Source organism: Microcebus murinus, chromosome 9 (genome assembly GCF_040939455.1).
Source record: "Microcebus murinus isolate Inina chromosome 9, M.murinus_Inina_mat1.0, whole genome shotgun sequence".
NCBI lineage: Eukaryota > Metazoa > Chordata > Mammalia > Primates > Cheirogaleidae > Microcebus > Microcebus murinus.
In genome coordinates this window covers 71819854-71847805 of record NC_134112.1, presented here as the reverse complement: position 1 = coordinate 71847805, position 27952 = coordinate 71819854, and the positions used below count along the sequence as shown (strand labels likewise).

Below are 27952 nucleotides of genomic sequence, written 5' to 3'. Positions count from 1 at the left end.
TTTTTCTTACATAAGTTGAAGACAATCAAGTAATGTAATCTTTCAATGAGATTCAAATTATTAACAATTGTAAAGGGCTGGGTGAGATTAAATGAGGCACAGGCTGGGCTTCATGTACAATAATGTTGGTTATTTGGCAAGACTGGCAGAGATTAATGAGGTAAAATTGAAATGCATTTCGATTCAATATTTATTACTCATGTAAGGGTGTCAAATTACCCAACCTCACATTTTCGTTAAAGAGTAAAAGGAATCATTGAATTTTCCACTATATCACTGTTATGGACTCGTTCACCTCAAACTATCTTAAGCTTTGTAATAATGACATGATATTAAAGATATTAATAACAGCAATTAGCATTGCTCACCATGCACCAAGCCCTACATTAAGTGCTTTGTAATCACAATGGCTCTTTAACCACAAAATGCCCATGAAGCCAGTACGTAGAGAGGTTAACAAACTTGCTAAGTTTAATAGTATTAACACGGAGTTAGAGCTCACATCCAGTGAAGTCTGATTCCAGAGTTGACACTATGCTACATACTGCATCTTGCACCAGGCTTCCATTTGGTTTGTTAATTTATAGCATCAGGGCAAATAATAGATACTACTAAAACTCAAAGATCAAATGGAAACCAATACAATAGTTTATTGAAGTAGTATGTACAACTTTTTGGTACATACCTTTAGATATTTAACACTATATTTCTTGATCACAGAAGAATGATGGTACTTTATAAAGCCTTTTTTTTTTTTTTTTGAGACAGAGTCTCACTTTGTTGCCCAGGCTAGAGTGAGTGCTGTGGCGTCAGCCTAGCTCACAGCAACCTCAAACTCCTGGGAAGCAATCCTACTGCCTCAGCCTTCCAAGTAGCTGGGACTACAGGCATGCGCCACCATGCCCGGCAATTTTTTCTATATATATTAGTTGGCCAATTAATTTCTTTCTATTTATAGTAGAGATGGGGTCTCGCTCTTGCTCAGGCTGGTTTCAAACTCCTGACCTCGAGCAATCCATCCGCCTCAGCCTCCCAGAGTGCTAGGATTACAGGCGTGAGCCACTGCACCCGGCCTATAAAGCCTTCTTAATTGAGGTTAGAAATAGTTTACAATAGGAAAAATGTATAGTTATTGGGTTTCACTTTATACTTCCGTAGGACAGGCAGTTCTTCGCCTGGGTCATTTCTTCCCTGAAGGCAGCATGGGCCTTCAGGTTAGATTTGGTTTTATATTAGGACATAACTGGGGTGTCCTCTGGAATAAATACATGCAGTAATCATTCACAGGCTGAATCCAACCCACAGATGTGTTTTGTTGTGCCCACATAGTTTTTGTTCATTTATTTTTACTTAATTACCTATATTTTAAAATGAGAAAAATTTACAGAAAAATCTGGATCTCTATCTTATCTTGATAAATACAAAGATTTGGCCAGAATGATCCCAATTCCTTCATACCAAGGCCCTGGCTGGTGCTGAGTGACAGGTGCCACCTTTAGACAACTAGAGAGCAAATGCTCTCCATTCAGCCTGCTGGCCACTGCACCCAGCGATGCTCCCTGCCAGGCCCTGTAGGCATGGATGTGGCTGCTCCTGATCCAGAGGAAAGCCTCACCCACTGCCCAGCTTCAGGAACCACCTGTGCTGATCAGGAACTGAACTTGTAGCCCACTGTGCTATTTGCAGCCACCCTTTTCTTTAACTTGGTGATGTAAAGGACAGCAGAAGTGTGGCAGAGAAACCACAGTGGTGACATTGAAGACAACAAAATTTCTATAAGCAAATAGGTGACTTGAATTTCTGAAAGGTTTATCTAAAATGATTCCTAAGCCACTGATATACATTTATCTCATTTTATAAGGAAATATTTAAATAGTCATAACTTATATATTTAATAATTAAATATCTATAGTCAAATGAATTTAAATTAAGTACAGAATTATTTTCAGTGTTTGATTTCAATCTAAATAAAGGTCTTCTACTCTAAGTTTTTTAATCTCTTAAAATTATTAAAATTTATCAAAATACTCTTCATATTTTTTAAAAGTTGCTCCCTTTAAATAACTAGAAATAAAAATAAAAGTATATTTTATGTGCTATGTATGAAGTAATAAAATAACAGTGATTTCAATTATTGATTTTTAGATGCTAAAACTATATGAACTCTATTATTATACACTGTAAAATGATATGCATACATATGTATACTAATGTGTATACATCCTTCCAAACTATTTTGATTTTAACATTAACTCAAAGAGATATTTTATAACAGAATATTCTTACCTCAGCCAGAAAAATAACTAAACACCAAATTAGTACAAAAATTAAGCTTTTGTGGACAGTAATGTATCGAAGGTAAGTGTTCCAGGTAGTCACTGCTGGTATGTTCTCTGCATCATCAAAAAAGCACTCCTGTCAAAAAGAATCATGGTTATTACATGAGACAATACAGTTTCATGCTACAATGACATTTTATTTTGAATGCGTTGACATAAACGAATGTATTAATAATTACTTGGAGCTCAATGAACTTTAAAAAATACAAATCATTATAAATGTCACATATCATATCACTCCATGGCCAGAATAATGTCCACTGGGACAATATAGCTTTTTGAAAAATGAGAAACACCGTAATTTTTCAAAATTCTAAAAGCCATTATATAAATGTGTTTATTGTTAGATAATTTTACCATTTATTTGTGTTTGGTGGTTTTGTTTTTGTGTTTTGTGTTTTGTTTTTTGTTTTTTTTTCAGAGATGGGGTCTCCCCATGTTTCCCAGGCTGGATTCAAACTCCTGGGCTCAAGGCATCCTCCCACTTCAGTGTCCTGAGTAGAGTAGCTGGGACCACCACACTGGCCAATATTATCATTTAAATCCTTAACTGTCTCACACCTTTCATCAAATGAATGGTATCATCAAAATGAAGCTTCCAAGAACTCTCCTTCACTTAACCTGTTTCTTCAGAAGTCCATGGACAAGTACAGTTTGGTATTTTGCTAGCTATAAATAAAGGTCTTCCAATAGATTGAAAGCCAATTTATGCTTGTACATTCCTCATTAGCCTAGGATTCTCTCTCTTTCCAGCTATGACTTAAATTAAATATTTCTAATCCTGGGTGTATTCCCCTGGGAGTCTTTGTCTTTTGGCAGATACATTTCAAAAATTTGAAATAGGTTCCAGATAGTCCAAAGGGAAAATATAGTTTTGTTTCTCACAAAGTCAACAAAATTCATACAGGAAGTACTAGAATCAAAGGACAGGGTCCTATGGAATCAGACTATTGGTCAATAGTAAGGAGTACAAATTTTTGGAGTCAGATAGATCTAGATTTGAATCAGGCTCCACCACTGACATGTTAGGAGCTGCTTGGATTTGGGCATGTTGCGGAACTTCTCTGAACTTCAGTTTCCTTATCTGTAAATTTGAAATAATGATGCATACCTTCCAGGGTAGTTGAGGTGACTAAATATATGCTTACTTGCACTAGAGGCAATCAATAAATAGTAACTATTATTAGTCAAGGGGATCATTTTTAAAACTAAATTTATAGGTTCAGTTTTGAGATATTCATTTAGATTGATAGTAAGCCATGTAGATGAATTATCCTTTAGGAAACCTTTTTAAAGTTATAAAAATACTGAAATTATGGTTTTGAGGATCACCTATTCTATTCCATCATTTCACAAAGGAGGAAACTTTGGCCTAGAGAAGTTAAATGACTTGTGACTTGCCAAAGTTCACACCACTCTTAAATGATTTATGCTCTTAAACATATCAATTCACTACAACTCTGCCTATGGTTCACTTCATCCAAGGTGTGTAAGTTTTCTAGTAAAAAACAACAAAAACTCTCTTCTTTTTATATTGCTTCCTATTTAAAAAAAATTTTAAAGCATTTTATTCTTAAAATGTAAGATAACAGACTTTCTGTCTGAAAATTGGGACTAGTATATGTTGAGCTTCACATATCTTCTTTAAAAGTAACTTTTTCAGAAACCTAATGCATAAAGCAAATTTGAAAGATAAAAAAGCCCAAACTAACTAAATTCAGGAAAGACTGATGTATAAACAAGTATCTGAGTTAGTCCAATTAAGAGACCAGATGCTTATATACCTTATATATTTAATGGCTACTTCCATACAGAAATATTTCTTGGTCTCTAAATAACTGAGGCTACTATTTGTCTATATATTTATTTATACTCTACCTCATCCCACAGAGGGCTCATGGTAGTAAAAACCAGATGCTTTCTAATTTATAGAAATGATTATCACTGGCCTATGAAAAGACCCAATACTAAGCCCTTGCTTTGGCTTACAATACATTTTATGGGAAGAGATATGTTCATTGCAAAAGCAAATAGTTGATTATTTTACATTCTGAAGCTGCTTGCATAATTTATGGATTTTTTTACTTTCTAAATCTTAAACCCCATCCAATACCATAGTTTGTATAAGTTTGTTACATATTACATATTGCATTCTATTCAATTATACTCTGTGGAAGGAAAAAAAAACCAAATAATTTATACATACCTTTAAATCTTCTTCATTAATTTCTTCACTTATTTCCAAGCTACTTTCTTGAGATAACCGTCTTGAATAGATATCCATTTCAGTCAGATTTGCCGGAGGGGCAATGGACATTTTTCGTGTGGATGCTGCGTTTATTCGGTGAATGTTTTGACCTTGGTTAACTGAATGTGTCATCAGGTTCAGAACAGACTGCCTCCTTCGTCCCTGAAACGTGGGGCCAGTGTTGATCACATTGCTTCGTGGCAGGATTGCCTCCCCCTGCTCAGAATCTGGAACTAAGGACAGCCTTCTCTCTGAAGGCTCGTCTGGATCCTCCTCAATACCACTCATTTGTAATGGAGTCTTTTGTACAACGGAAAATTTTCTTAAAGAGTTGATTGAATTGAGAATAGAATTTTTCCTTTTTTCTCCAATCTCTCCAGTCTGTTTAAAGGATTGTTTTTTTGTTTCATTCCAAGAGACAGCAGCATCTCCTTCCAATGAGAAACGGCGTAAGGTCTCAGTTAGGATTGAATTTCTTCTTTCTGCACTAAACTGGTCAAAAGAATCATATCCCATGAGCTTTGAGCTAAAGTCTGGTCGTAGATTTTGTAGTTCAGAAAATGTCCCATAAAAATAGCTGCTACCTTCATGTAAAATTAATATTTTGTCAGCTTTCTTTAAATGTTCCATTTTAGAAGTGACCAAAATCCGAGTTTTGTTAGCCATCAGTTTACAGACACAGCTTTAAGAATATAAAAAGATATAAATAAAATATTAATTTTATTAATACTTTATTATGTGCTACATTAACATGTATTAATATTTTAACACTGTATTAATATTTTATTGTATAAAATCTCTATTATATAATTTTATTATTATACTTAAAATGATTCTACAAGTAAATATAGTAATTAATTTGGTATCTCGTGAATTATTACAGCATGAAATAGCATGCTATGTTGTAAAGCTGAATGTTAACAGACCTAGAATGAAATTAAATTTCTGATGTTAAGTAGATTTTTGACTTTGAGCAAATTGTTTACCCTCTGGGTCCTGGTTTATTCATCTAGATAATTAGGGAACTGTTAGATGATATTTAAGGTCTCTAGAGGTCTATGTTTCCACATGTTTTTAAATGTCAGAGTTTTCTTGTTCTTAAATTTTCCATTAATTTCCTTTTACACTTTAGGTTGACTACCAATTTAGTTTTCAAAAGCTTATATTAAGATTAATCTGATTTGTTAAAACAGAAAACAAAAAGACTACAACTGAGAACTGGATAATAAATTTGACCCTCCTTTAATAAAATTTTCCTCTAGTCTAGAAGTAAATCATGACTAGAACCATGTAAGGGAGATTAGGTTTTTTTAGGCATTAAAACATATATTGTATAGAAAGAGGCACTATTCTAGATTATACTCACAGTGGTCTCCAACCTTTTTGGCACCAGGGACCAGTTTCATGGAAGACAATTTTTCCACAAGGGATAGGGGAATGGTTTTGGGGTAATTCAAGCAATTAAATTTATTGTGCAGTCAAATCTCTCTGCTAATGATAATCTGTATTTGCAGCCACTCCCCAGAGCTAGCATCACTGCCTCAGCTTCACCTCAGATTATCAGGCATTAGATTCTGATAAGGGATGTGCAACCTAGATCCCTCATATGCGCAATTTACGGTAGGGTTGGAGCTGCTATGAGAATCTAATGCCGCTGCTGATCTGACAGGAGGCAGAGCTTCTGCAGTGATTTGAGCAATGACAAGTGACTGTAAATACAGATGAAGCTTCGCTCCCTTCCCCACAGTCACCTCCTGCTGTGCGACCCAGCTCCTAATAGGCCTCGGACCAGTACTGGTCCTCTGCCCAAGGGTTGGGGACCCCAGCTGTAACATACTAAACACAACCATGTAAGCACAGCAAAGTTTATATTGCTAAGAAGTTACTTATCACAGTCACAGGTTTATAAAAATAGCATCTTGGGTATTAGATGTAACTAAATTCTAGGAAAGGTGTTTCTAGGAACAATGTAGCCATTTTATACATATATATATATGTTTATATTCTTGTTTTTGAAATCTTAATTTCCAGGGGAGTATAATGACTATTCTTCTAGTGAACTACTTTATAGTCCAAGACATAATTTTGAAACTTTGACATCAAATCATAATAATTAACTTTTTCTCTTAGGAACTTCACAGGCATTGAGCCCTAATGGAAGCTCCAAGAAAATGTGACTCCTGAGCTGTGTATGACTGAGGAGGATTCCACAGAGTTACTGAGGGAGATGGGTCGTCTCAGCATTCACCTACATTAAACCATGAAAACGGTTAGCATGTTTAGTTCCTTAAGAAGTTTATTATCTAAGGAGGAGATAGAATAAAATACTAACACAAAAAAAGTTTCAAAAATTTAAGTATAACCAATGAAAATAATACATGTCGTAAGGCAACCAGGCTGTAAAACTACATAGATAGTGATTGTTTTAACAGGATAGCAATGGAAGAAATTGGTCTAGCATGAGGTAGCCAGAAAAGGTTTCAATGGAAGAGATCTTAAATCTTGGCCTTGAAAGGCAGGTCCAATTTGAATAAATACTGCATTATATTCTGCTATACTGAGTCACTAAAATAGTGGAAATACTTCTCAAGAGGTAATGTGCAGTCTGTGAAGGTATAGTCTTTCTATCTTGTCTTTTAGCATATGCATTATAAGTTATTCAAAGAACATACCTTTCAAATATCTCTTTTTCTGTTAAAACATCTAAGTATCCAAAGGGAGAGTCTAAGAGGTACAAATCAGCATCTTTATATACTGCTCTAAAAGGAAAATGGAAATTAAATTAGATTTCCTCACTATTGTTTTTTAAACAACCCACTACACGCATTATAGTATGGCCACCACATCCATACTGTATCCATAACCCTATTCGTAACATAGTGCAGAAGTAGTACCATTAGAAACTTCTTATATACATGTGTCTTTTATAGTGTAGATGATTTTAAATGGGAAATAAAGACATAAGTTGTGGATGATTTCTGTGAGTTCCACAGTACTTCAAGAACTGCTGAAGTGCTTTTGCTAATTGTAAGTGGCATAAGCTAGCAAAAATTGCAAATTGAAATGCACCATATCATATACTTTAAAATATTACATTAAAAAAAAAGAAAATGTTTTAACAATAGTCTCTATTTAGAGCCAAGCACCATGCTATGTGCTGGCAACACAATAGCAAAAATTACACAGTCTCTGCCCTCAAAGATCTTGCATTTGGTGAGGAAACAAGAAGGAAATAGACTATTTCAAACTGTGAAATGTCAGAGACAGCTAATAAATTGCAGCATTTATGTGAAAGTATTTTTAAATGTTAACAACAAATGCCACTACTCTACAATTGATATTCCATTTTGCTTCTTATAGTTTGTCTCTGTACTATATTCATAAAAGTTACAAACAAGGGAAGTATTAATAATTCACAATAAAATTTATAGCCATATTATTTTACTTTTTTAGTTAAAAAATAAAATTTTATAAGCAAATAAAATCTATATTAAGTTGATCTTGTAACAGTAATATGATGAAGCTATAGTTTCCATATTAACGGATATGAGATAATTTCTTCACGACATTTAAATGTTTCAGGTATGATTGTTAGCAACCCTACTCCAATCCCAACTAAATAGAATTCTGTGTTTATGTATGTAATTCTTAGTACTTTTGTAGGGAAAAAACTTATAATCAATTAACCCATAATTAAGAGAAGTAATTTAAAAAAAAGAATGGCAAAAAGTCAAAGTCAAGTCTAAAAGATCGCTTATGGTATGAATTATTTTTGAAGACAACATGCAAGAGCTAAATACAGAACCCCATCAAAATATACCCTCAAGATCTTTCTTCCCCAATACTTAGTTCTTACTTATCTCCCTTCCTAACATCTAAGACTAGTTTCTTATGAAATTAGGAATAATATATTCATCATCCCAAACTGGACAACACACTACACAATCTGATGAGAATAAGAATAGACAATTATTTTCAGTAGGTACCTTCAGCTAAAACCAAATCTTAAACTGGTAAATACAAGCTCAATTCTACACCTGATGTCTACAAGCCATACGCTATGTCTTATCGAAATATGAAATGGAATACTTAAGATAAGTCTTACTTTGGCTCACAGATAAAATAACCAACTTCCATTTATTTAGAAGTCATTACCTTATCTGCAAATTATCCACATCTATTGAATTATTACTTCACAGAGTGATCCGCAAGATCAAGGCATGGTTTAGTATAAAGAGTAAAAAGGACCTGGTTCAAATTTTAACTCTACCATTTCCTTGTGTAGCTTTTGGCAAGTTAACATTTAACAGCCTTAATTAGCTTATGATCTCTTCTGTAAAGTGAGGGGGAACAATTCTTACTTTGCAGCGTTGTGTGGGGATTGACATTACACACACACACACCCAGAACAGGCAGTTGCAGGTGCTCAGCTCATGTTTTTCTGTTTTAGCTTTTGGAAGCAGGAGAAATGTTAGTAGGAGAATATTATCCCTTATTAACAACTTTGGCAACAAAGTGAGAAGAATTTTGTTCAAATAAAATTTGAGGGACATTTGACACCCCACGTCACCAATAATTTTTAAAACTGAAAGTTAAAGTTTAACCATAGAATTCTCTTTTTTTATGTAACTTAACCATATGCACTTCTATTTGACAGCTTCTAAATGTTTGGGCCAAGAATGCCTCTACCCAGTCACCTCCTACCCACCCCCCCAATGTTAGATGCTTTTGTCCTATTTATTCTACTTTAAAGATTTCAGCCACATGACCACATTTGCATTCGTATTTTTGTTACAAAAATTATTTTTCTGAAAAAGTTGGAAGGTATGTTTATCTAATAAACAGAAGCCTAAAGCAGGTGTGTACATTGAGGGAAGAGGAGATATATGATGTAATGAGTAGAAATTTACATATTCTCTTTCCTTGTACTATGCAGAACCCCCAAGTTTCCCATTTTGTAGTAAACCACATCATAAAGCAAACAAGTATACACACACCAAAATGGTGGCAGGAACTTTGAAAAAGCCATCATCAAGTCTGAATACTATATTGTTATCTATATAGTTCTTAAAGGTGATTTTTTAACTCACTAGCAATAAAACCCCAGGAATTTTTCAATTCCAGAAACACAGTATAAAGCAATAGAGAAATACCTATAATTTTTTACATGAATGATATTTACAGCAAATGCTCACTGGACCAATAATCCATTATTCACCTTGCTAAAGAAATTCTTGCTCGTTGACCTCCACTCAGTGTGATTCCACCTTCTCCAAGAACTATATTGTCTTTCTCTGCAAACTTGGCGATATCCTATTGTCAAAAATAGAAAATTAGAGAGGAACTTTTATTATGTTGAATCTGAATTCAAAAGGTACATCTTCCTTCAAATGTAATAATGTATCACACTATTGCTTTAACCACAGGTAAAATTTTGAACATTGCATCTCAATTATTTCAAATGTAATTTACTTAGTTAGTCAAAGCAACATTGCTAAAATTTCAGATGTAAATTTTTCTTTAGTTTTTAAAATGTCATCCATGATCATTAAGTAAGAATTATAACATATCAAAAAGTAAAATATATTTATGGGTATATAAATGTGTACAGGTCATCCATAGGCCCATTTCACAAACCCAAATGCTATCGACATACTAAAATGTACTTCCCTCCAATTAAATTCTCCCTTTTAAAAGGAAATTTCCCAAAATGAAATTTCCGAACATGGTAATAAGAGAAACTAAAAGAACACTATTCACTATATGAGGGAAGGACATGCTTGCAGCCCTGGCTTGAGCAAGGCAAATGCATTTCATGTAACTGTTTGTGCCCCCATAATATCCTAATAACATCACATAATATCTTAGCCAATAAATAAATAAAAGAACACTATTCACACCCCTGAAATATTTAAGCATCTTCATTGGACTGCCTGGGTACAAGGCAGCTCTTTTCCATACTTCTCTTGCCCCTCCTCCTAACCAGCACGGCTTTCTTCCTCATCCATCCTCATACCTGCATCCTTTTCTTGTTAGAGTAGGAGACTAGGAGACAGGGCTGAGACTGGATGCAGGGGCTTGAAGATTGGATGCAGGTGTTAAAGTAAATAATCCTCAGGCAGAAGCTAACTAGAGGGGCTGATAACTGCAGACAAAAACTGGCTTCAACCAGCTGGTCAGCTATCTCTATCACCTTACGTGAACTTTGGCTAATTACAACATCATTTACATTGTGGTTTTAAAATTTCTCCACTGTTGAAATCACCATGACAGTTCTGAGACAACCATATAAAGTATAAAAATGGGAGGGAACCCAATTCTAGAAATTACTAACCAAATTCTTTGTAAAAGCCAATACTTTAGCTTTGCAAATTCCTCCTCTTAATTAGTAAGATTTCAAAAAGCTGTCCTTTTTGAGCCTGGCTGCTCTCTTTTTCAAGTGCGTACTTTTGCTTTCTTGTTTTCTCTTTTGTCACCCATCACCCTGGCTAGACTGCCATGGCATTAGCCTAGCTCATGGCAACTTCAAACTCCTGGGCTCAAACAATCCTCCTGCCTCAGCCTCCTGAGTAGCTAGGACTGCAGGTGTGCACCACCATGCCCAGCTAATTTTTCTAATTTTAGTAGAGATGGGGATCTCACTCTTGCTCAGGGTGGTCTCAAACTCCTGACCTCAAGCAATCCTCCCACCTGGGCCTCCCAGAGTACTAGGATTACAGGCGCGAGCCACCATGCCCGGCCATTACTTTCAATGAAAAAAGCTGTCACTTGCTTGGCTTACATGGTACATCCTGAAATTCTTTTCTCCCAACAATCACCAAAAACCTGGAAAAACCTCCACTCAGAGGTTGCTAACAGTCCCATCCACTCTGCCTCTCCTGTCATCTTTTTTCCCAGCTAATGAATATCTCTGTGGCCACAACCATTCTAGGCATTGCAAAAGAACATTAGAATTTATGAGAAATAGTCCTTGATTCCCAGGAGTACTTTCATTTTCAAGCCTTTACTGCAGTGTTTTTATATCCATCCTCTGTACCTGTCTCCTAGTAATTAGCAACACAACTCACAAGTTTATTTTTTCTCTCCTGCCCCATATTTTCTTTCTTTCAATTCCATTTCCCTTTTAAAAACTAAATCTTTTGGAGAAAAAAAGAGAAAGAATGATTTGCCTTATATGAATAGACTGAGGTACAGGCTTTTGTAAAAGAGAAAAATTTTCTAATATATTATTAGAAAGCTAGAGGTTGCTGAAAGTACTAGTTTTCCTTTTTTTTTCAAATTTGAATTGAACATTGTATTTAAATCAGTTAAAATTTTAAAATTTTTTTAAATTTAAAAATATCAGTAGTTATCTAGATATTATGATTATGACACAGCTAACTTTAGGGCATGGATTATTGATGTACAGGGTGTAGAGTCCTAGTCCAAGGCAAGCATTTAATAAAAAGGTTTATAGAATGAAGGAAGAGAGATAGGGAGAAGGGAATTCAATCAAATATTAAGTTACAAAGAAAGAGGTACATATAAGAAAAGAAATGAAGAAAGGTATACAGAAGAGAGAAAAAAATGGAAAAGGAATAATTGTCAGGAGAAGTAGATACCTGTAAAAAAGAAAAAAAAGCATGAAAATATTGGCAGACTAAAAGAAACAACATCTACAGCCATATCATCCTGAACACACTCGATCTCATCTGATCTCAGAAGCTAAGCAGGATTGGTCCTGGTTAGTACTTGGATGGGAAAGTAAAAGAGACAAGAAAAGTCAAGAGCAAGATAAGGAACTACAGTATGCACTTAAATAAATATTCCTACTAAATATAAATGTCCAAAGACTACAAGTTACATCAATTTTCTCAAGACAATAAATAACAGGTTGTTTCAGCCACATTTCTCTCTTAGAAGTCTATAATATTTATATTTTTAAAAAATCAAGGAAATAAGGGGAGAGAGAAGGAAAACATTCTCTTCCTTCTTTCCCATATGAATACAGTGAAACAAAATATTAGAGAATCATAAGATCATCAAGTGAGCTCAGCCTTTGCATGTTCAGATCTAACAGAACAGCATCAAATTCCTCCAAAGAAGACCAGAAACAGCATTAGAGTAGGACCCTTTGGTTCTGTCCATCTTCAAATCCTAAGTGGAAGCTAGTTGAGGAAAAAGAAAAATGCTTAAGAAAATGAGGGATTCGGGGAAGGAATTGCTAGATGGTTTCTTGGTACCATGTAACTCTGGTTAATTATAACCACAAGCTACTCTGATTCCTTATTTCCAGGGCAATATTCATCTTGAGTGCCTATGATAGCATACCATGCCCTAGTGCCTGGTCTTTTCAGCATTCTCACAGTCAGTAAACCATGGCCTGAATCCCAGCAGTGTCCCAGGAGTGTCCCAGTGGCCCAGTTTAGAGACACTGGGATCTGTCAGTGTGAAACCTTTCCTCACACTTGGAAGAGCTTCCAGGTTGTGTACACCCTGGGAAATGCCACAAAAAAACTGCATCTAAGTGTCCTTGATCCTGAGTCACTGATGAGTTGAAATTTGAAATATATTTGTGAAGCTCAATTTGAGAGCTATCAGATGTTATGTAAACTGTGCTCGTAGTGGTTGCTCAATAAGTAACAAAACTCGAATATTGAATTGGATAACATGAGATCCAGAATTTAAACCCTGGTCTGTCAGGCTTATTGTGAAATCTCAGTTACTTAACAGCTCTGTGACTCAATTCCTCTAACCAAAACCTGGGTCAAATAATAGTTTGCATTTCATAAAGGGTGCTAACTATGAAAACTAAGGAAATTGTATTTATAAAGCAATTCACTAAATACAAAACAATCAAATAAAATGTGACAATCCAAGTGGAATATTTTTTGTTCCAAAATAAAACTTTAAACAAAATGGAAAACATGAGTAGCAACATTGACCGAATAGTAAAAATGACCTGTTTTCTAGCCCTGTCTCTACTACTGGACAAATAGCTTTGGGCAAGTCTCTTGTAGGCCTTACTTCACCATGTGTAAAATGGTGATAATAGTATCTTCTTTTAACAGTTGTAAAAATTTGAAGTAACTTAATATAAAGGGATTAGTCCATAATAGACATGCAAACACTGGTGACTCTTGGAATTTTATAATGAGACATTTAACAATGATCTGTATATGTCATTCATTTCTCTTTGGCCTTGAGTAGAATGTCAACCCAATTCAATATTATACTCCATTCTACCATTAGAGGAAAAGCAGATTCTTATGACATAATCACATAGCCTCTATTAGCATATTATTATAAGGACTGTATAAGGGATAAAATATGGAAAAAGTACTGGACTTAGAACCAGAAGCCCAACTTCCAGGTTTGCATGACCTTGCTGTTGTTGAAATTGCTATGTATGCGGCCATGTGCTTTCAAACTAAAACTCAAGATTCCTAAGAGTGAGGTAAAGATACTTGATGTTCCCAAACAGGATCTTGACTTCTTTTCTCACCTTCCAAGCACTGCCACTGTGAAGATGGCCCATTAATTTTATATAACAGTGCTAAATTGTGCTATGATATTTTTACTCATCTTATTACCTTATTACAAAAGAATCAAGGGAAAAGATGCAAGCTCTTTACCTTCTTTTTTCTGAAATTTTATCTTGCTTTTAGGATGACTACATAATAGTTGATTTGAAATTTCTACTAGAATATTTTAACAGTAACAACAAACAAGAATATTTTAATCCCCACACTTTCTGCTAATTGACTGACATGCCACTGAATAAAAAATACCTAAAGACATAAATATTTTAGTATTCAACACCACAGTAAATTTATTGATGAGTCAACGTCAGAGTATTATAACAGGAAAGTAAGATTGATACAAACTACCTTCAGGCAATTCTGTGCTTGAATTTAGTTGCTCACTTTTATTTGTAGTCTGGACTAGATTAGACAGGAAGTGTAAGATTTTATATTTCACATATTCTTCTATGATATGCTATATAATCTTCCTGAGTATTTGCTATCCCTTCCTCAAAAGAAAAAAGAAAAAAACCTAGCAATAATATCATTGCACATAAATTTCTATGCTTTTCTGATTTTATTTTTAAGGGATATATTCTCATAAATGGGATGGCTAGGTCAAAGGTATATGTTTTCTATATTTTTAAAAGATACCAACAGATTCCTTTACAAAACAACTGAAAAGTGTTATATTTCCACCACCAAGGTTTGAGAGTACTCTTTTCCTCACAATTACCACCATCAATAGATGTGATCACACTTTAATTTTTGCTAATTTGCCATTTTAATTTGCATTTTCCTTAATATTGATGAAAGTTTAAATATTTACTGGCCATGAGAATCTGTTCTCCTGTGAAATGACTTTTATTGGATTTTGTCTTTTTCTTACCAATTCATTTTTCTTTGTATGTAATAGATATTAACATTTTCTGCTGCATATGTTAAAAATATTTTTCCTTTTCTCTTTTCACTATCCATAGATCATCCATCATATAAAAATATTCATTTTTCATGAAATCATTATACCTATCTGAAATTAGAATTCCTATGTTTGGGCTTTTTTTCCCAAATAGTACTCCAACTAACAAATTCCCATATTTGTTGAAAAGCACCAGCTAATCTTCGGGTTATACATATAGTATCCTAAATTTTCTTTTCAAATATTTCTCTTTTCAATTAAAACATATATTTAATAAGTTTAATTAAAAATATATTCAAAATATAAACACCACATATTTATATGTGGTATGAGATATGAATCTAAACTCATTTTCTTACAACTGGATAGCACACATGATTTGTTAAATGAATAATTTCTCTACTGAATTTATATATCATCTATCATCTATCACATTCTCATATTTACTAAGATCTATCTTCAGAATCTCTGTTTGGCTCCTCTGATCCTTTCCATTCTTATACTAATACCCTGTTGGGATTTTTGGTGCTTTGGTTTTTTAATAGCTCTAAGTATGACTTAATATCTGACAAAGCATAATTGACTTAGTCATAAATTTCTTGGCTCTCTTTGGTCATTTAGTCTTCCATATAGTCTTCCATATAATATCAATAATAATAGCTAATGTATACTGAGTGCTTACTACCTATTGGGTAATACTTTTAGCACATGTTTAAGAAAAGATGAATGTCATTCCACAGATACACAGCTAATAGATGGATGATGGAGCCAGGATTTCAACCAAGGCAATCTGTCTACAAAGCATACACTCTTAACTATTTTGTATATTTCCTCCCTATATGAAATTTAAGTTTAATGAAATTCCCAAAACAACCTCATTGAGATATATTTGTAATTTTATTAAATGTACACATATCTGGATAGAATTCACATTTTTAAGGTGCTAAATTTTATCAAAATCATAATCTTTCCATTAATTCAGATCTGAATTCAGCCCTGAATTATTTTTTAATTAATAAAAGTTATTTTTATTCAATAAGAGTTTATGATTTCCATCACATGTGTCTTATAAATTTCTTATTAGATTTATCCCTAATTATTTTGTTTTACTACTATTGCGAATTGAATAGTTATTACTTTTCCATTTTAATTTCTAAATGGTTCTTGCTAGTATAGATAAAAGCTAACTATTTTTGTATTTTTATCTTTTTTTTTCCCACCAGGAGAACAAAAGGGCATTTATTGCATGGCACCAAGCAAGAAGGAGAACAGGCAGCTAATACTTAACACTCAAATTCCCCAATGGCTTACAAGCAAGAATTTTTAAAGGTTGAGGTACATTTCAGGAAAACAGAAGTTGCATAATAGTGGTCAGGTTTCAGTTGTCAATTCTTCTTTATCTGGGGTCTATGTGATAGCAATTGGCATTTGCAATATGGCGGGAGTTTCTGAAAACTCATGTATGTTTATATAATATCCAGCCATCTAATCATATAGCTAACATGCTTAATGAGACATTTTCAATAGCAACTTTGATGAACTATAGCATCTTAAGAAGCTAAGAAAATGTAAAACAAAAAAAAATGTTTGCATGGGAGAAGGAAGAATGACATTAGAAGGGTTGATACATATAGCTTGAAATTTTTAACAGAATCTTAGCTATCTTCATTAGTGGAACTTAATTTGGTTATCTGATTGTGTCGAGTTCAGCTTAAGAAGAGAAATTTCAGAGTTACTTAAAAGAGATCTAAACTGATAGGAAATTGAAGATGTTTCAAGCATTAGACAAGAATTTACCCTTAGCAATGCCTTCCTCAATAATATTTAATGATCTATAAAATGTTACTTTCATTTACAGATACAATATATCTAGACAGAGTTTACCATAGCTGCTATCCAAAAGACCAATCAACAAACACGGGGGTTAAGGGCCAACCCCTGTGCAGTCAAAAATCTACATATAACTTTTGACTTCCCGAAACTTAAACACTAATAACTTAACCATTGACTGGAAACTGTACTGATAACATAGTCAATTAGTACATATTTTGTATATGTATTATATACATAATATATTATATTATATTCTTATAAAAAAGGAACATGGAGAAAAGGAAATGTTATTAAGAAAATCATAAGGACGAGAAAATACATTTACTATTCATTAAGTGGAAGTATATCATCATAAAGGTCTTTGTGAGTCATCATAAAGGTCTTTCTTTATCTTCATCTTCACCCTGAGTAGACTGAGAAGGAGAAGGGGAGGGGTTGTTCTTGCTGTCTCAGGGATGGCAGAGGTGGAAGAAAACCCACATATAAGCGGACCCTCACAGTTCAAACCTGTATTGTTGAAAGGTTAACTATATGGCTGTATACACTTGTATACACATTTGAACATATATGTGTGCATATATATGAATCGACATATATATGCACATGTATATATGTATATATACATGTGGATGCTATACATACATACATATGCATGTATTCATAGAGCTTGGTCCTCATTATCCACTATTACAGTGCTAATATAAACAGAGTATCTTGCATAAGTAAAAGGGGATGATTATTTTCTTTCTGAACAAGGTGGTAACTAGTTAAACTAGGTTACCACTTTTTTGAAATTTCAGAATATTATGGGAGTACAAACACTTTGGTCACATAAATTGCCTTTTGTACCATCCAAGTCAAAGTTACAAGTGTGCACAGTATGCACCACACCTATTAGGTATGAATTTACCCATCCTCTCCTTCCCCCTCCCACCTGTCTGATCCCTGATGAATGTTAATTCCATATGTGCACATAAGTGTTGATCAATTAGTAACAATTTAATGCTGAATACATGTGGTGTTTGTTTTTCCATTCTTGTGATACTTCATTTAGAAGAATGGGCTTCAGCTCTATCCAGGTTAATACAAGAGGTATTAGTTCCCCTTTTTATGGCTGAGTAGTACTCCATGATTTATTGTCTTCAATTGTGTTACATAACATAATAACACTTGACTCATTGATAATGCTTATCATGTCCCATGACCCTAAAATATAGGAAGGCCATTTTTTTCTTAGTGGATAAAGCATAGCTTAGTTGAAGAAAAACTTTAAAGACAGTAAACTCTATGATCCACTTTAAAAAATATAAGTTGTTCATTTGTTCATGCTGATCATGTCACACCCTGCTTAAAATAAAACATCATAAAACAAAAAATATTGGAGCCATGGTAAACTGCAGAATAAAGTCCAAACTTTGGCATACAAGACGTGTCTCAACTTACTTCATCAGGCTCACATCCCAGCACTCCTCTTTACCCACACCTTACCCTCTAGCCAAACTGAGTTTTATAGTTCTCCTAATTTACCATGCCTTTCATCATCCTATGTTTTTGTATCTCCTGTTCCCTCTATCTAAAATGCCTATCCTCTACTTCTTCATCTGGCAAATTTCTTCAAGATCAATAAAAATTTAATTTCCTCTGGAAAAGTCTCCTGTGGCTTCCCTAACACTCATGCCTTTCTGTTCCTATGTGCCATCCATGTTCTTCTTGTCTGTTCACATATCTCTACCCTCAAAGACTGTGAGGTTCTCAAAGGCAAGGGGAGAATTTGATTTATTCTATGCTTTGGGAGCCAGGACCAGCTTAAATTATTGTATATGTTCCAAGCAGTGAGTGAAGTATTTTAGATAATATAGAGATGGTTAAGAGATAGCCTCTGATTTCAAGAGCCTACATTCTAGTGGGGATATAGAGGACAACTTAATGAAGGAACTTGCTTTTGAGCTAAGCTTTTGCTTCATGCATAGGAGATCGATGTGTCTTCCTCTGTCCAACCTTCCTGATCCTGGCCCTCACTTGTCTTTATGGCCAGCTGAGATACTATGATGCCTCACCAGAGGAAACTCTCTAACCCTAAGTAATAAATAAAGCTAAATAATAAAGCTATTATCATTTTAAAACTAGGTACAGATATAAAAATAATCAGATAATAGAATAAATATAGTTGTGCCTCAGTATCTGTTGGGGACTCATTCCAGGACTCCTTGCAGATACCAATATCCATGGATGCTCAAGTCTAGATTGCTGTAATACCTAATACAATGTAAAAGCTATGTAAATAGTTGTTAACTATATTATTTAGAAAATAATGACCAAAAACATAGTATGTATATGTTCAGTACAGATGCTTTTTTTCCTTAAATATTTTCAATCCATGGTTAGTTGAATCCATGGATATGAAACTCTTGGATACAAAGGGCCAACTATATTCCATAAACAAATCCATGCATAGGTTGGAACCTAGAATAATGGTGTTAGAATGACAATTTGTAGAAAAAAGAGAGACTACTCAAAAAATTATCTTGAAACTAATGGCTTTCCATATGAAAAACAAATTATATTCCTAACTCTCATCATATATAAAAATTAATTCTAATTACTTGTAGTCTTAAAAAATGAAACTTTCAAACTATTGAGAATATAGAATATATTTATGCTTTGTATTAGGAAGGATGTCTTAAAGACACAAAAGTACAAGGTCTAAAGGAAAATGGGGATAAAATTAATTACATGAAAATTAAAAGTCTCTCTACAACAAAAGACACCACACTAAAGGATGGTAATGCAGTATCTATAACTATGTTAGTTCATGTTCTCCAAGTTTCAGATGCCAAAATGGTATTAAATGTGCAAGGATTTTATTCAGAGAAGTACCTGTATGAAAGGAAATAGGGAGGGAGGCAGGGAAGGCTATGAGACTTCAATGCAAATCCAACCCCCAAGTGAAAGAGAGAAGGATAAAAGGTTGGATGGAAGATGTTAGACCACTGTGCAGTCTAAGGAAGGTTTGGCAAAATCATTTGAGAGCCAAAAATCAGCCAATAAAGAAATCTCATGTCTCCCAAATACAGATCTGCTTTAGTGTCCCTGCTATACCCATCCATTCCTGTGGAAAGAGAAGTCCAAAGACAAACTCAGAGAAGTCTAAAGACAAACTCAGTGAAGGATTTTAAAATGTAGCAACTGAGTCCCTCATTCAGACCATTCCCGATAGCAATGATCTGTATGGCATATCTCATGGCCACCACAATAACTTACCAAAAGCAAAATTTTAAAAATTGGCAAAGGATACAAAATCAGAATGGTTAACGAACATGAAAATATGTATCATCACACAAGTAATTGGGGACTGCAAATCAGAACAATAGAGATAGAATAACAGAGATTCTGATTTACAAATCACAATGGCAAAAATGAAAGTGTCTGCTGATAACAAGAGCATTCAAATACATGAGGAAGTGGGAACTCTCATAAATGGCTGGTGGGACTGTAAATTGGGATGGCTACAACTACTGTAAAGTGTAATTTGGCTGAATCTAGTAAAATTTTAAATGTGCATATATATCCTCTGGCTTTGCAATTCAACTGTTAGATATATATACCAGAAAAACTCTTGCCTATATACAAAGGAGAAATATTCAAAGATTTTCATTGCAGTATTGCGTAAAATCCTGGAACAATCTAAATGTTCATCAGTAGCAGATAGAATAAATGAAATGTGACAAATTAATAGTACAACACAGTGGCTAACAAAGAAATGAAGTAGATTTCTACATATCAGCCCAGCATAGCTAGATCTCAAAATGAAGAAAGCAAGTTGAAGAATGATATGCACAAATTATACCATTTATATAAATTTTAAAGCCACACACACAAAACAACTAAACATTGTTCATCTATAACCATATGTACACATGGGTATAAATTCATCTAAATGGATTGGAAAAGTACATGTCACATTCATAGTAGTGATTGCCTGAAGCTTGAGGTTTTGTGGAAGAATGATGGTGAGAACGATGGTGTGAAAAGTCCCATTTAGAATTTTTCTAAGCACCTACCAATGCAGTTAAGGAAATAGGGATGTTGTTACATGAAAGTTTCCTGTCTAGAATGGACACTAGTGATAGAGATTATCTTTAAAAAGTATGAAAATCAAAGATTCCCACATCTGAAAATCTTGATGTTCTGAGCCAGTATATTTTGCCTCCTTTTCTGGACTGCAATCATTTATGAAGGGAAATATGCACATTCAGATAACTTTAATTTAATAAATATCTCAGTGACCATAATTAATATGAAGTTGCTGAGACTGAAATGAAACAAAATAGTGGAGGTAAGTTGAGGAGAATCGTGATTAAGCCCATTATTTTAAAACCAAATACATTAGTAATACCAATATCCTGCTATTAATGTGAGTACCTGTTCTGATTACATAGTTTATTGTTCATTTGTAGATTTCTTTATCAGTGTTTGGCTTTCTATTTGATTTAACATAAAACACTTTGTTATATATGCACTGTTAAACATTTATCTTTGCTGATTACTAAGGGCACTCAAATCTGGCAATATATTTATCTTAAGGGTGTTGGTTTTCAGCCTTCACAGATTTTCCCTCTGTGAAAGTTTAATCCAAAAAAAGAGTTATGCTACTTGGTGCTATCGTGAGTTTTTAAAAAGCAGCATGAGAGCATGTACTGCTTAGAGAAGCCTTATACACAGAGACAAATTCCATTTCTCTTTGCTTGCACTGCAACTTCCCTTAAAGTCTCATGGAGTTAGCCACAAAATTGTTGGGGACAATCATTAATTGGAATTAAGACACTGGGTATGATTTGACCTCTTACATAAAAATTAACTATAGACTTCTTTTTTAAAAAACAACCTTAGTCTTAAATAAAATATAAACTTTTTAATATTGGGTTCAATTAGTGCTCTGAAAAAGAGCCTGGAAAACTTTTCTTTCAAACCATTCTCCATTGCTATTTCAATTTCAATTTTTAATGATTTTCTCAGCATGGTTTATCTACAGATAAATTCAAATACCGATGTAGCATTAGCTCTTCACATGTGTTCCTTGGAACAATTAACAGAATCACCTGGGGAGCTTGTTAAAACAATGCTGGACCTCCTCTCTAACTCAGAAGACTTCGGACAGGGTCCAGGAATCTATCTATTGGCAGTTTAACCTGTGATTATTATGCCTACTAGTGTCTGAGCTGCGCATCCAGATACTTGTTCTTCTGCCTGACTTCCTTTACAACATGCTGGTCAGAAAGGCAATTGTCAACTTCAAAGGATTCTGTGCATACAACACATTGGGCCTGTTTGAGGTTGTAAAGCACTTGAAAAATACTTAGATAAAGAGTACTGGAGAGGGTCAAAGTAAAATTATAATAAGTGTGCAATAAAGATTAGCTTGTTTTATCATTAAGCAGTGTATAACATACCCAATGTGATGTGTGCCCTTTTCACATAAATGTTTACAATTTTTTTAAAGTAACTAAACTTCAGTACCCTAACATTATTCAACTGGACCAAACAGAGGAATTGAGGAGGAATTGCTAATATAAGCTCATTAATTCTGACTAGCACATACAACAGGTTAATGATATAGGGTGTTAGAGGGAGAGAAAAAACTTTTTGAAGAAAGGGTGGAGTGTCATATTTAATGGCTCTGTGTAATTTTGCAATATTTACTGAGTACATTTGAGCTTCCTGTGACTTTCTAGATAGGAAAATACCATAAACCTTGTTTTATGGTTGGCTTATCACTCTTTAGAACAACCTTGACAATATAGATGCTTGTGGTAAGGGAGGAGGGTGAGAAGCTTGGGTTAATGAAACATGAGCTTCAGAGGTAATGCCATTCAATAAAGCATGTCTTTAACAGTGAATCATTGGGTGGTTAATGCCACTGTTATTAATATTTAATAATTACCATGCACTCGGATTGTGCTTTATGCACAAATAAAATGGGCAAGAAGGAATGGGGAGAAAATCAGTGGGGGGGAGAGGGAATGGGTAGGGAGAAAAGAGGAAGGGAAGAGTAGGGAATGTGAGAGAATGTAAGAAAGCTAAGAAAGTGCTGGAGAGAGAGAGAACGGATGAATTAAACATTTTTGCACATAGCTATTGTACATGTGAGCATGTATCTGAGAGTGCTGTGTAGCTCCATGTGATATATATCAACAGAGGTAAAACTTCCATAGCAGAAACTAGACACTAATGAATCCATACATTGAAACTGAGATTTTGTTTATTTGAAAACATTATTTGTTGACCTAAGCCAAACATGATTACAAATAGCAGTATATATTAATAGAAATATTGGTTAAAGGTCAATCCCTGCTTAGAAAGCATGAGAAGAACTTTTAGTCAACTTAAAAAATGAAAAAGATTTTCCTTCACTGATAGATACTGATCAAATTTGTAGCAGAAAACTCAAATTGCAATGTAACTTTTACTGGACTCAACCAACAAGAGTATAAAAAGCACTACTATAATAGATGTTATAGTTTTTTTGTCACTAATATTAAATTTTTGTTAAATATTCAGTTTTATATATGTATATGAACTTATGAGTATATATGTAACTCTGTTGATAACTCTCTGGCTCTTTAGGTTTTATTTCTGTATGTGTATAGGTCTATATTTGTAATGGAAAACTCATGACTCAAGCATTTTAAAAGAACAGCTGTACAATGCAGTGATTTAAGGTGTTTTTAGTAAGTGTCCCCATGGAAATAAAGTTAGAAAAGATACTTGAAACAAATGAAGAATCTTATTTATCTTATTCTGGCCCTACCTTAGACTCAGTCAACTATAGATTTCTGGACTCCACATTTAAAAATCTCTCAAATGACCCTTAAAAAATCTAGTTTCTGAAAGCTCTCTAGATGATTTTGATTCAATTGGTCTAAGAAATTGGCATTTAGGAGCTGCTAATTCCGTAACTATCTCCTCTAGATAGATAATTCCTAACTATCTCCCAAAATGCTGGGAAAGATCCAATCCCTGAAAAAGAACTCTTCTCAATACCTCATTTCACTGGTACATTACTGTGTCATCTTGAACTTGTTCCTGCTCTTCATTTCCTAACATGTTTTCCAGGTCCCTTGCAACTAAATCTCCTGCTCTGTCATTTAGTACCTTAGGAAATGGGCTTCATAGTTAGCCACGCTCTACCTCTGAAGTTCCTACTATGATCCTTATTCTCTCAAGAGCTGACTTTGGAACATGAGCTATGCAACTTCCTCTGAACAGACTTCCTACTCTGCACTGACTGCCCATCTACCTGGACTTTCATAGTTTAAATTTGAGGTTATGAGGCATGAAGAAGAGATTTTGCCTCAAGGGTAGAGGAAAAAGGAGAAGATAATTTGAGACAAGATCTGGAAAGAAATTTCCTGACTTATTTAAATTTCAAGTGTTTTAGAATGGCAGTATTCCCAAGATACAACTATTTAGGATTATGGTAGCTTGAAAGCATAATTTACATGAAAAATAAATATCCTGCAAATATCTTTCAAAACTATGTCATAGAATTCTCAATATCATTAGTTCACTGATCTTTGTTATCATAATCTCCTTTACAAATGGTAAATTTATAGGCTTCATGGTTTAATAATACCAATATAACCATAGTGAAATTAACTAGCATAAAGTTCTAACAAAGTCAGCGATGTTCGAAGGACAAGTCATTAGAGTATGAGATAAGAGTTTCTTTTCTAATATGCAATACTAACAGGGCACAGCAAAAAGATAAATGCATAAGATTTGAATGCTATTGCTGGTCCCACCAATTATGAGATGTGATCTTAAACAAGTCTTAAATTTTCCCCCATTTTTCTTTAAAGTGGGAATAACACTTCTGACCAGAACATCTTCATTATTCCCCTCCAGCTTGCATATTGACACTACATGAATCTTTCTAAAATATTGTTTTGGTTATGACACTTCCCCAAGAGAGAAAAGCAACTGTGCAGAACACTGTAGACCTCATTACTTTCTTCTCAGGGTACTTTACTGTGCTCCCAAGGCTAGAACACTCAACATCAGGCTTCCCAAATTCCTCTGCAACTGAAGTGCAGTATGAGAACTGGATTTCACCAGTTACGGGAAACACAAAAGTAAAAGGGAGGACCTTCTGTCTTTCTGCCTCTTTTTTGGTTTTGTTTCTTGTTTTTTTTTCTGGGAAATAGGAAGACAGACACCATCCTCTTCATTAGGGAGACGACTCTATAATAAAAATGTGATGAGTACTACATGGGAAACATAAAGAGAAATGGTAGCACAGATGAAGGCGCAGTTAGGGCACCAGGAGAGGAGAGAATAAAGAGGTCCAGGAAAGCAGTCTTTCTGGTACGCTATACATCACCCTCTTTTTATTGTTTTTACTGTACTGAACACTGAAAAAAGTATTATTGACTTTTTTTCTTACCTATTTATAATCTGTCTTCTCTAAGTAGAATGAAAGCTGAAGGTAGGAACTGTCTGGTTTATCACCATTTGCTTGGTTTCCAGAATGATGCTTGACATGTAGAAGCTCAATAAACAATTTTGAATGAATGACTGAATATGAACTCCCTCAAGTTCCTATCACACTCTAATTCACATTTGCAACTACAAGGTCTCTTTATTCCTCCTCATCAGAAGAGGGTGCATTTCATCAGAAGAGGGTGCATTTCACCTGTCTGAGCCTCATCGTCCAAACATGCTCTATGGTTTCTGTCTCCTTGTGCTATAAGACATCCCTTTTCTCTTCTGTACTGAGTCTTCAATTGCTTCTCCTCCTCAGGTTCCCTTCTATTATTATCTAGGCATGCTCATTGTGGTTTTAATTTATTTTTCTTTAACTATGAATCAGATTGAGCACTTTTTCATATGTTAAATGGCTTTGAATATTTTTAATTAATTGTTTGCTCATATATTTTGCCCACTTTTTACTATTAGATATCTCTTTCCTATTCATTTGTACATGTTTTTGTAAAATTAAGGAAATTGATCCAGTGGGCACTTATAAATCTTACTTGACCTCTCCAAAGCAGATGCCATTATTGAGCATTTTCTATCACTTGAACCATACTCTTTTCTTCCCCTCTATGACATCACACTCTCCTGGATTTGTTCCCTCTTGGCCCTGAGTCTCCACCTTGGTGTACTTCACAGCCACCCTTTTTTCTGCATACCTCCCAAGTACTGATATTCCTGCATATCTGTCCTAAGTTCAATCTTTTTGCACTACACTCTCCTTCAGTGAGATCATCCACTCCTGTGACTTCAGTCCCCAGGCTGAGGACTCCCGCATGTCCAACTCCAGCCCAAACATCTCTCTCAAGCTCTAGACCCAGACAGTTCCCCTCAAAAGTTCCCTTCCAAAATCCAGCATATTGTTTTCACCCTACCAACCTGCCTCTGCAAGTGGTACCAACTATCCACCCAACTGCCTAAGAAAGAAACATGGCATGGAGAGGGAAGCAGAATGGGGAGATGTTGGTCAAAGGGTACAAAGTCTCAGACAGTATGAATAAGTTCTGGAGATCTATTGTACAGCATGGTGAGTTAATAATAATGATCCAGCAATCCCATTACTGGGCATCTACCCAAAAGAACAAAAGTCACTCTATGAAAAAGACACCTGCACTCGAATGTTTATAGCAGCACAATTCACAAGTGCAAAGATGTGGAAACAACCAAAGTGCCCATCAATACATGAATGGATTAATAAAATGTGGTATATGTATACCATGGAGTTCTACTCAGCTACAAGAAACAACGGTGATATAGCACCTCTTGTATTTTCCTGGCTAGAGCTGGAACCCATTCTACTAAGTGAAGTATCCCAAGAATGGAAAAACAAGCACCACATGTACTCACCAACAAATTGGTATTAACTGATTAACACATAAGCGGACATATAGGAATAACATCTATCGGGTGTCAGGCAGAAGGGTTGGGGAAGGAGTGGGTATATACATACATAATGAGTCAGATGCGCACCAACTGGGGGATGGACACGCTTAAAGCTCTGACTCGAGGGGGTAGGGGGGCCACAGAAATATACGTAACCTTAACATTTGTACCCCAATAATTTGCTGGAAAAAATAAATTTAAAAAAAAAGAAAAAAAATAATAATGTATTCTACACTTGAAAATGGCTAAGAAAATAGATCTTAATGTTCTCACCACATATACACAAAATGATAACTACGGAGTGATGGCTGTTAATTAGCTTGATTATGGTAATCATTCTGCAATATATACATATATCAAAACATCACATTCTAAATAGCATATATATGCAATTTTTATTTGTTAATTATACTTCAATAAAGCTGGAAATTTTTCTTTAAAAATAAATTAATTAAATTTTTTTAAAACTTGGCATTATCTTTGACTTCTCTCTTTTCCTCATTTCCTACACTGAATACTAAACTAAGTCCACCCATTCAATATTCTACTTATCCCAGGAACTGATTTACCTCTCTTTCCCTACTACCTCCTACCCAGCAGGGCATCATCATATAAGTCATAGCAATAGCCTCCTAAACAATCTCTCTGCCACCAGCCTTGCCATTCTTCCAATAATCCATACAGCATGTTGCAGTCAGAGACATCTTTGCAAAATGCAAATCTAACCACATCAGAATTTAAAACTCTTCAGTGAGTCCTATGGCCCTCAAAGTAAAGTTCAATTTCCTTAATGTATCATATAAGGTTCTTCTTGATGTAACCGTCCTCTCCCCATTCACTATATACCTCTTCCTTTCCAGGCCTCAACCTTACTGTTCTACCTATAGTTCCCCAAAAGTACCAAGTGCTGTCTTGGGTCCAGGCTCATTTCATTCTACACCCCAGCCACATAGAACTGACTATATCTTCCTGACACGATATCCTCTCTTGGCTCCATGCCTGTACATTCTGTTCTCTTTCTGGAATGTTCTCTGTGTTCTTCACTCAGATGACTCCTATTTATCCATCATCTCTCAGCTTAAATGTCAATTCCTCTAGGGAAACCTTCCCTGACCTTCTAAAACCCAAGTAAGTGCTACTTGTCTATACTTATGTAAGAACAATCTATTAATCAATGTCATAGAACTTATAAAAC

General features: G+C 34.6%; 1 protein-coding gene across 1 annotated transcript in view; it reads right to left on the bottom strand.

Annotated features, from left to right (window-relative positions):
• Positions 1–27952, bottom strand: part of CFTR (CF transmembrane conductance regulator) — a 166584-nt gene that overhangs the window by 65885 nt on the left and 72747 nt on the right. Inside the window, exons 12-15 of the mRNA XM_012761103.2 lie at positions 9806–9900; positions 7260–7346; positions 4546–5269; positions 2287–2415 (exon numbers count right to left, since the gene is read on the bottom strand). Of these exons, the coding sequence (XP_012616557.1) occupies positions 2287–2415; positions 4546–5269; positions 7260–7346; positions 9806–9900 (1035 nt within the window). The remainder of the gene's footprint in view (positions 1–2286; positions 2416–4545; positions 5270–7259; positions 7347–9805; positions 9901–27952) is intronic.